This window comes from Cibotium barometz, chromosome 17, assembly GCF_041138505.1.
Source record: "Cibotium barometz isolate CiBa-2024 chromosome 17, ASM4113850v1, whole genome shotgun sequence".
NCBI classification, from domain to species: Eukaryota; Viridiplantae; Streptophyta; class Polypodiopsida; order Cyatheales; family Cibotiaceae; genus Cibotium; species Cibotium barometz.
Window position 1 is genome coordinate 13,579,773 of NC_141062.1, and position 11,135 is coordinate 13,590,907.

Genomic DNA, 11,135 nt, shown 5'->3' on the forward strand with positions numbered 1-11,135 from the left:
TGAATGGGAGAGATAATTAGGGTTAGAGTTCATGTGGGAGACATACACAGTGAGAAGAAGGGAGAGAGAGAGAGAGTTGTGGGGATAAGTCAACTCAATGAGATTGAGTGTGTGACTCCCCTATCACACATGTATATTGCACTAGTACACATAGTGCACTTAGTACACTTAGTACTAGTACATTAAAAGTACTAAGTGTACTATGTACTATAACTTATGGGCTTGTACACACTATAAGGGTGGGCATAATGCCTTTACTACCCCAACAGAGAACCAAGTGGAAACTAGTGCATACCATACTCCAGAAAGGCCCTCAAACGCTAGTTGTCTGGAGGACTCCAGGGCAAGCCTCGGGTACCTGTGGGGATCCATGTGACTGATGCGATGGAGGTACGTGATTGTCTGGAAGAGTGCATCCACTACCATCGGGGCTGCAGCAAACTCTGCTTGGATAATCTGGTGTGGGACTGATGGTTTGCTGCGGATCATATGGGAAAACATCATGACGTGGGGCCTCTCAACTCACTGCCAATCCTCATCGGATAAATCCGGCCCCCAGAAGGCTGCTCCGTACATCAAGGCTAGGGTGTCAAAAATCCAGCCCTAGAAATGTGCTTGGAAGCACTGCCGCTCAAGTAAGCTCAAGCTTGCATATCCCCATGTCACTCTGGCATGTGCTACGGGAAGCATGGTGAAGCGTGGGCCTGTGAAAGTGCCTCCAAGGTAGACATAGGATGAGACAATCTCTACAAGATCCCCTCTATATGTGAAGCTCTATTTGGATGTGAAGGGGCGAGAGGTATTGAAGACCATTACCTTGGTTTTACCAAGGTTAACAAAGAGGTCCCGTTGAGTGCAGAAGTCCTGTAGGGCATCCAATTTTCTCTGAAGCCCCTTGGCTGAGTCTGAGAGGAGGACGATGTCATCTGCATAAAGTAGTATGGGGATCAATATGCCTACCAGTGTAGGTCCTGCCTGCCTAATCGGTCAATGAAGCTCAAGATCTCATCAATGTAGATGCCGAAAAGAGTGGGTGATAGAGGGCAACCCTATTTCACCCCAATAGTGCTAGAAATCTCCTGTGATGTGCCTCCTAGTGCTCTCACTCGTCCGGTGACGGACTCATAGAGGGTGATGATGCTCCAAACCATGTAAAATGGGACTCCTACTCCTGTAGACGGTGTACGAGGCGTGCTCGGGGTACATTATCAAAAGCTTTGCGGAAATCCACAAAGCATGAATACTTTGATGTCGTGCTCTAACCTCTTCGATGATGGCACATAGGGTGAAGATGTGGTAAAGGGTAGAGAAGCTCCTCCGAAAGCCAGCCCGTCCTAAGGCTCTGCATCCCTGGCTCTCTGCAAAAATGAGCTGAGCTCCACCTCTAGCACTGATCCATAGAGTTTGGCCAATGTGTGGCCAATCATGATCGTCCTGTATAATTAATAGGATCAAGTGGATCTCCGGCTCTGAGGATGGGGGTGATTGTGTTGGTGGACCAAGAGGGTGGAAATCCTTCACAAACGGCAGTGAGTCGCTCTTGATCCTGGGCTCGCCCATTGCGTAGTCTACGAATGGTCTTGAGGACCATGCCCTTTGTGAAGAAGGTGGAAGTGGTGGGACGGGGATCTGGTGGTGGGGGTAGGGGTCGTTGATGGGGGATATGATAGAGAGAGCATGCATAGGAGTGCCATGTGTCCGGGCAGGTGATAGGTGTGGGAGGGTGATGTTCTCGGAGTTTCCTCCAAGCCTCTTTGCAGTTCGACCCTAAGAAAAGTCGGTATAACTCATCCTCTTTCCGAGTGTAGAACTCCCCTTTTTTTTTGTGTTGGGTGAGCCGTTGAGAAATCCGTTGCGGTTGGTGCTCCATGACTTACCCAATCCGTACCTCATCCTTAAGATGGGAGCGTGTGGCCCGACATTCGTCATCATACCAACAGTTCTGGGGCATGGAATTGCAAGGTGGCTTGGCGGTAGACCGCCGTGTGTAGGTGAAAGAAGTGGTGGCGGATGTGTGGAGTATGGTGGTGAGCTGTAATGTGAGGGTGGATAGGGGAATAGTAGGTTCCACATCCTGGAGTTGGCGGTAGATGTGGTTGGAGTAAACAAGGTCATGCTCGTGATCGGAAAGGACCTGAGTGTAATGTGAGATGGGGTGGTGGCGGAGGGGCGGGTGGTGTGTAGGTAAGAGTGAAAGAGAGGTAGGCATGGTCAACCTCAAAGGGGGGTGGTAGGATCGAGAAGTCGGGGAGAAGGTGTGCTAAAGCTGGAGATCCCATAAGGTAGTCCACTGTGCTAGTATGTCCTGAGTGAGGGAAGGAGGTGAGGGCGTCGGAGGAGGGCCATCGAGACATCCCGTTGTAGATAATGACACTATGTGCAGCTCCCAGCTCTCTAAGAAATATCTCCCATACACCGTGACCTCCTGACGGTCCTGTGATGATCTCTTTAGTTGTGTGTCAGTGATGTCCAGCTCTTGTAGTCTGATAGGGTCATCCAGATTGAGTAGTGGGACCTGCTAATTTCCCGCCTTGGCATTGAAATCCTCGAGCAGCAGGACTTTCCCCAGCTGTGAGAACTCCATAATATCCCGATATAATGGTAAGTACGGTGATTGGCCATCTTGTGCGGCGTGGTGCGGAATAACACAGAGCAATGTGGATGACACTGTCACTGCTAAGCTGTAGCCGCACCCAAAGATACCGTGCATCTTCGTGCTTCCGGACGATGTTGAGAATCTGTCGAGGATGGGATCTAAAAAGGACAGCTACCCCTCCAGAGCCGCGTACTCCTCTTGATGTGCGGGTCTCACCTCGGAAAGCTGACTCCCACTCATACCCAGCTATGTATGGTAAGCCCCTCTCAGGGCTCTGATGAGTCTCGGTATAGAGAAAGACATCCTTGCCTATGAGAATCTCGCTCAAGCCTCCTGGATTCGACCACAACATGCCATTGCAGATCCATATTGCCAACCTTAGGTGTTTGGTCTCATAGACCCCGCATCCCTATTTGGGACGGCGTTCAGTGATAATGACCCTACCCTCTCTATAGATAGCCCACTTGGCTGCTCTATGGGCCTTATGAATTGTCACCATTGCCTCACGCCGGTGTGCCACCTGTGCTGGCATGCGATCATCTCCCATGTACACCTGTGTGCCCTTGAGGACAGTCCACCTATCTAAGAAGGCCTGTGTGCTGGTGGCATCAGGGAATCTAATGATGACAGGCCGTTGTCGTGTCGTATCCTTGCCTATCCTCCATGTCTCTGCAAGGGGAGGGGGGGGTGAAAAGATGCAGGGGAGAAGAGAGCTTGAGCTCTTGCAAGCGCACACACACTCACAAAACCCTAAAAGAGAACACACAAGGTGAGAGGCTGAAAATCTTCTTTTCTTTCATATAACACTCAACACACCATATACAAAGATAAGAGTACACACGATATGAAAAGGTACTCAACCAAATACATACTAGGGTTCTCTATAGTGTGAACCCAACTAAATGAGCTGGCGCTATAACTATGCCAGTCTCTAGAATGGCTGTCACACAGCCTGAGATCCGCACTTGGTCATGCTAGTGCCTCATGAAGCCCATATGAATGGGCATGCTCAATTGTTATACGATCTTGTCGTATAACAATTGTTATACGATGTTGTCGTATATATCGGCCCTTGCATTGATCACACATACATTGTATCTTTTCTCTCAAACATGCTTTTTTGGAACCAACATCCAGCCCTTGACACCTGAAATTAGACCAAAAGTGAATATATATTAACATAAAAAGACATGTGTTATCCAAAACTACCAGGTGGAAAGTACCCTAGGATTTTGCTGCTATGTAGCATTTACAGCAACAAAATTTCGTTGTTGAGTAGTGAAATAACGCCGCCCATCAATGACCTACAAACTGGTACTCCCACCTAAATCATCACCAGACATGACAAATGTGCTTTTTCACAGTGGCAGTAGCAGTGGTAACTAGTAGAGGAGGAGAAGATACAAGTGGAGGGGGAGAGAGAAAGCTAGCCATTGGCCGCATCTCACCCATGATCTCACCAACCATGCCAGTGGTGTAAGTGTGCGGTCTATCCCCTAGGCGGGTCATCAGTGTCCACCGCCTCACTAGATGAGCTCGATATCTCAACCGCGCCGGCGGGGGGGGGGGGGACCCATCCACTCCTAGAGTCATGGCATCCTCCTTGGGGGAGGCCCCCGCCTGTAGCCCCTGTACTCGTACAGGGAGGGCCGTGTCATTCGTGCGTTTCTCCTCCTCGAGAGTGTCATGTATGATGCTATGTGGGGGTTTGTGCTTCTTCATCACCTCCACCAAATCTTCCTTAGTGGTCTGCAGTTCTTTCCGCAGCTTATCACTCGCAGCTTTCAACTGCTCCAAGTCAGTCCTTAGACCCTCCTGAATATGTAGTTCCCCTTCCTCCACTGTATGGTCCTTGACCGTAGCCTTTAGGGCTTCCATTCCTTTAGAGAGAAAGAAAGAAAGATATATATTAACGTCTGCAAAAGGCTAAAGTGGCCTATGTGACCAAAACATAGTACACAGCTGATGGTGTCTCATCAAAAGTGAGACCAAAACGTAGAGAGAGAGAGAGAAAGAAAGAAAGAAAGCTGTATTAACATCTACTAGAGGCGGAACTTGACCTATGAGACAAATCAATGTACAACTGTCAATGTCTTCTGGATGTCCAGAAAAAAAAAAAGGACAAAATGAGCATGAAATAAACTATGAAAGTACTGAGCTAGTGGGGGGGTGTGATGGATGGAGCACTATTGGTAGAGGCTCAGTATGCAACCTATATGTGCAGGGTATACAAGAAGGCAATGCAGATCTGTCTAGCTCCAACCAGTACCATAATGGTGGTGTAATATGTGATACATAGGCGATGGCAAGGCAAAAATACCTCGGAGCATGATCTCCGGGTGTGAGTGTAAGTGAGCTAGCCGCTCCTGGATATGGTGCTGATGTTGAGCCCGTATCTCTATGATCTCCCTCTGATGTAGTTTGGGAGTCTGGTAGCTTGGTGCTCTCGGTCTCCGTCTGGCTTGGAGGTCCGCAGCGAAGTGTAACCCCCTCTTGTGTCAGGGTAGGCACTGGGATAGATCTCTGGAAGAAATGTGTGAGCTGGAGCTGTCTCCCACCTCTCCCTATGGTATGAGTTCGTAGCAGTGTCTCTCTCTGTGGCGCTCTGTCTCTAGCAAGAACTGGCCAAATCTGCGCTGGTCTGCGGACTCCATGATCTGGCGGAGTGAGATGTCCACTGAAGATGGTGGTATCTCTCTCTCTAATGACACTATATGCTTTGCATCTGCATACATAATGTTCCTCACTCTCATCCTCCTCATGGCATAGTCTGCATATCCTCTCTGCTTTGGGGATCCGTGTCGCCCTACCTGGCTCAATCTCAAGCTGGTGTGATGACACTCTGAGCTGTCCAATCACGAGAGAGAGAGAGAGAGAGAGAGAGAGAGAGAGAGAGAGAGAGAGAGATATTAATGTCTACGAGAGGCCAAAGTCGGCCTATGAGACAAAAAATAATACAACTGTGTTCTTCCGGTCATCGGAAGAAAAGGAAAAGAAAGAAAAGAAAAAGTGTGCATGTGTCTGGATACAACCATGAATCATCATGGATCGGTGGAGCCCATATACAAACAATATAAAGGGGGGTGGGGATGTGGATGGAGTGCTAAGGCAAGATGCATCTCTATATGCTGAAGGGGTAGTACAAGCATGCTATGCAGATCTATGTCTAACTCCATCCAGTGCCATAAGAGGGATATAAGATATCATACATCGCCGAACAATGCTCGACCTTGATTAGCAATGAATAGATGGATGTTACAATGGGGGCAGGGCTTACTTATGTACATATAGATGGGAGTTTACCAACTTACCAAAGTTGGATAAATGAAATACCAACCACCAGTTAAGCTCATGTTCCCACATGAGATGCAATGAACACCCCCTCTACAGCTCATAGTGGGCATAGACAAGAAGACCAAGTCAATGTAGATGCAACCATGGACACCTCAGTTCCGGCCGATATCGAATACACCTCGGAAAATGCACCAAACAACCTGTCTTCAACAAAATGCCATCTTGAGCTTCAGTTGCCACATAGAACAATGAATTGAGACACTTGCCACGTCCATGATTCCCCATTCGTTGAACTGTGAACACATCCTATCCATAATCCTTCTAAACAATGAACTAGGAACACATCCTATCCATAATCCTTCTAAACAATGAACTTGGAACACATCCTGTCCATAGTTTGCTAGCAATGAACTGTGAACATGTCACGTCCATAGTGTTGTCAAGCTTATTCCTTGCCAGATGCATGTGCCTTGAACTCTGACACACGGGTCCAATGCACCTTATGGGAGCTTTAGTTAGCCCCCTCTCTTGCTCACGTGCCTCTCTCTGGCTGAAGCATGTGAGGGGATTCCCTCTTATGGTTATGCTAGGATCAAGTCCTCCCGATCTCCCTCGGCTGCACTAGCCCGATGGAGATTAGGGGTGTCACTGCTACACAAATAATATGGGAACCCTGGTCCATATGGCTGTCATATGTCCACAGCACAGAAGTCTTCCATGTTCTCCGAGACGACCAATTGAAAACTAGGAAAACTGTCCTCTGGGAACTGGAAACTGCCTGAGCATGACGATCATGGTCCTTGGATCCAAATCTCGAAACCAAGTCGCAAACATCTGGACAGTGCAATCCTGTCAACTGGTACGAACAATCCTAACACCTATTCACCCATTTCGAGAAACACCCGAAGTCTTGATGATGCCTAAAGAAACAAGGCTTAAAGCCTATGTCAACGATGGCTTGCCCCATTGTGACCGGCTCCTGCATCTCGGGCACCCGCTCACGTCTCAGGTTGTGCTTGCATGGGAACGGGATCTCTCTGATGGGAGACTTTTGACCTTCATGCTTATGAGAAAAAGAAAGTTCTTGGAATGTAAGCCACATGCCTGTTGGACCATCAACATCAAGAAGAAATGCATGTGCTTTGCCGTCTTTTTTTGTCATGAGAATTGCACACAATGGTGCCGCCATCAGCAATAGTTCCAGTGCAATAAAGTTCTTGGGCCAATTTGGTGGGAACCAATCGCAAGGATTAGATCAAACGTTGCAAGTGTAGTGCGTTAAAAAAGAAATTGCAATTTGCTAATAACATTGCTTGCTCCTCTTTCTAGCTTGGGTGCTACTTATATGCATTGTCCGTGCTGCTGCCTTGCCTTACCAAAGAGACAAGGAGAGCCATTGAGATACCTCGTGAGGAGAGGATATACACTATCTGCCAGTGGGAAGTCGAGTTAGAGGAGCGGTCCGAGGGAGGTTCTACTGTCTCTTGAGAGAGGGGTTTGAACTTTGGACCGTTATCTTGGATCATAGATTATCCATATCAACGGAGCCTAATCGTCTTCTTACTAGAGCTTTATCGCCATAGAGACTCGTTGATTGGGGAATCAAGACCCCGTGTGGGAGACATCCAACCGGCCCTAGGCGATTGTCTCTTCGTTCTTCTGACCATGAGAGGACGCCACACTAGCCATGGACGACATACCGACAGCCTCATCAAGCTAGACACTCCCGAGTGTGCGACCACCCCCCCCTAGATCCCACTTTGGTGTGACTCTAGATTGGGCCACGGCATTATAGCCAGCTCGACGTTCCAGACTCCTGTCAGCAACACAGTCTCTTCCGAGCTGGGTTCGGACCACTTTCCAGGATCATGGACTTCCCGGATCAAAGATGCTTGGGACTTTTTCTTCTAGAGCTCCACAGACATAGGGAGTCCTTAGGGCCGATCCACCTACCATACCTGGACCACAGGCTAGTGCAGGAGCTTGGCCGAGAGGTGTGACACTCGACAGAGCCACTGGGTTATGTAGAACTCGACGCCCCAGACCCATGGCCCTCGCCCACCGCCATGCCACCACAGGAGGATCTGGGCCATCATCTCCCATCATCGCACCAGCTCAGTTTTACCACCTTGAGCACCATGTTACAACGGCCCATGAGGGATATTAGGGTGATATGAGAGCTCTCTGCTCATGGACCTAGATCAGATTTTATAGTTCTAGATTTTTGTTATCTTTCTTTATTACTATTTTGTACCCATGATGATGTACCTCATGGATATTGAAAGAGTGCACAGAGTGGAAGCAAAAGGGCACTAGAGTGTGCTGAATAGAGAGTGCAAGAGAGAGAGAGAGAGATATGGAGCAACTATGCTGAATATACTAAAGCAAAAGAGTCCAAAGGAAGAGACACAAGTAGTCTCATAAGTGAGGGAGCAAAAGATGTACAAGACAAGATGAAAAAGTGAGAGGCCAGTCCACCTATTTATAGGTGGGTAGTGCTGGCTGACTGGAGCTTAATAAGCAGCCGACTGGAGCTGAATAACTGGCCGACTGAGAAAAAACCATACGGGTTGGGAAAAATCCCAGAAAAATATGTAAATTAGGGGTGGCCAGCCCACAATCAAGGGCCATGCAAAAGGGACCAAAAGGACACCAAAAATGGGTAGAAACTGGGGATGAATGTGCTAACACCTCCTCTCAGCACCAGATGCTGAACATACTCCGAGAAGCCGGAGAAGTCGTCCTCTGTCAAAGACAAAAGAATGCAGCAACAACAGGTACCAAGAAAGCTCCACAAGCAATCTCCACAGCAACTCAGCTACAAAAGCAACAGAACAAGCTGCCAGGTACACTGCTCTTCTAGAAGAAGACAACCATGTAGGCTGCGTCATGCTACTCCAAATATTGGTGCCAAACCCAAATGTAAACACACTGTCACAGAAATCCCTAGAGGCATGTAGCTCCTAGAAAATAATACCCTGAAAAGAAATAGAGTCCGTTTGCTCCAACTCTGTACCAAGAGTAGCCAAATGCTGTACAATAGCACCCTCCTCGAAGGTCGGCATCACCAGATGTAAGAACTCAACTGCCCCCCTCTGAAAACTGATGTCGGGACTCCACAAGCCCAACCAAATCCAAATCCCAATCCTTCAAGCCTTGGAAGTACCAAGGTGCCCCAAGCACGGTCACGGACACATCTGACTACAATCCAGAATCCTCACACAGAGTAAGGGAAATAGGAACCTTCATAGTAGTGGTAACTGAAGTAGTAGTAGCCTCCTCAATAGCATCACATAGCGTAGAAGCAGGCTCCTCCATCCCTTACACCACTAACCCGTAAAGGGTGTTGGAGCGATGAGGGGGCGAAGGGTCCCTTGACCCTTATACCAAGGGTTTTAATTTTTTGTGGAGCATGTAGACTATTATTTTTTGAGATGCTCTTTGGCGAGAACATAAGCATCACCCATCTTATTTAGCAGATTATTTAGGTGGACTTAATGCAAAACATTTTTTTCCTTCTTTTGCTGCATCTTTTCCCTCTTCTTTAGAGTTTTTAATTATCAAGGTAACATGGAATCTAAAATATTCGCTTGTTTTGTATCAAAGCATTTCTGGGGAAGCTTTTGCAAGCGTAGACTTGTTTTGTACTTTAATTTTTTTGGGTAAATTTATGGATTTGGCTGCAGAGCACTGATGGATTTCACTGGCTTGGCTGCAGAGCACATTGAAGCTGATGTCACCGACCTGCAGGAGATTTTGTCTGTCGTGGACGTGCCTCCAGGAAAAATGGGGCGTGTCATAGGCAAGAAGGGTGCATCGATCTTGCTCATTAAAGAGTCTTGCAAGTAACTCCCTTCTTCCCATTTAAGTTGCTCTTAGAATCCATCAGAGGAAAGTAGGGTTGTTGGGAGCAAAACACTAGATGATACGGCTGCAAAAGCTCTATATGGTCCTTTTCAATATTGTCAACTCTGTTGGAGTGCAGATGCTAATAACAAATCTTATTGTGAGCGCAGAGCCAACATCTTCATGGGTGGTGCCAAAGGTCCGCCAGACCAGGCATGTAAAGAATTGGTTGAGGATTCTGGTTTTTTTTTTTAAGCAGGCATGTAAAGAATTGGTTGAGGATTCTGGTTATTTTTCCTTTAAAAAAAAAGAGTCTAAATCTTCTTTTTGAATCTCCAGGTTTTCATTATAGGAACCTTGAAAGAGGTGCGGAAGGCTGAGGCAATCCTCCGAGGAAGAATGCTGTGAGGTAAGAGTACAGCACAGGGACAAGGCTTGAAGGCTGTCACCTGCTTCTGAGGAAAGAGGAGGCACCTTCACAATGGCAGTCATCTGGATGTGGTGTGAGGGCAGAGGCTATGTGGTTTGCATTGCTGTACGGGATCTTGTGAAGAATTTATCGAAATATTTTCTTTGCATATTGCAAGATGTTTCAGAAACCTCAATTGGTTCTGATTATATTCTAACAAAACTAAACACAAATCACTCAAAGCTGAGCTTGTTTTTTTTAAAAACACATTAATTTTGTAGATAAAGTGGATCAGCTTTTGTAAGCAGATGCTATAACCATGGCATTTGGTGCTTGCTTGGCATATGTCATCACACTAATACTAGCATTGAGTAGCTCAATGCGGGCTTTGATGGTGGCCTTGTTTTAGTTTAGAGGTACATAAAATAATACCAGAAGAGGTATCAGACTGGAAATGTTGTACTCTTCCTTTGCAGATCGAAGTCGGTGCGGGGGAATGTTGTGTAAGAAACAAGTGGACAAGCACAAAAACTTGAAGCATGTTGTATCATCAAAGGGAATGATTATGCATTGGTTTATTTATTAGCATGCGGTGGCTACCAAGGCCGAAGCTCTCTCAAGAAAGTGTCCTTGTGTTTGCAAAGCTTGAGCAAGAAGAACCTTAGGCATTGTTGGTCTGGGGAGCCAATGATCTTGGAAAGCGGGCTAAATCCCTCGTGGGACAAACAATGAAACCTCTCATGATCTCATGGTATACTGTGCGCAACGACATATGTAATCCTCTGTCTCAACCTGTGTGGCATACCAGTTTGCTTTTTCTCTCCTCCTTGGTCTTCGTTTGAGCTCCCTGGCTCTACTTGTTTCCACTTTGAGGCGGTGGGATGAAACTCGTATGTGGCCAATTGCAATCCGCATGGCGTGGGACATGTGGCTACTCTAGTAGCCTGGCTGTTGGATGAATCCATCTTTAGTGAGATCTTCGGTGGGAGC

The 11,135-nt window shown here is 47.2% G+C and overlaps 1 protein-coding gene across 1 annotated transcript in view; it reads left to right on the forward strand.

Annotated features, from left to right (window-relative positions):
- The window catches only part of LOC147629704 (uncharacterized), a 109,372-nt gene extending 98,645 nt beyond the window's left edge, over positions 1 to 10,727 (forward strand). Inside the window, exons 8-10 of the mRNA XM_086811249.1 lie at positions 9,609 to 9,735; positions 9,907 to 9,949; positions 10,076 to 10,727. Of these exons, the coding sequence (XP_086667375.1) occupies positions 9,609 to 9,735; positions 9,907 to 9,949; positions 10,076 to 10,144 (239 nt within the window). The 3' untranslated portion in view covers positions 10,145 to 10,727. The remainder of the gene's footprint in view (positions 1 to 9,608; positions 9,736 to 9,906; positions 9,950 to 10,075) is intronic.
- Positions 10,728 to 11,135: the final 408 nt, after the last annotated feature.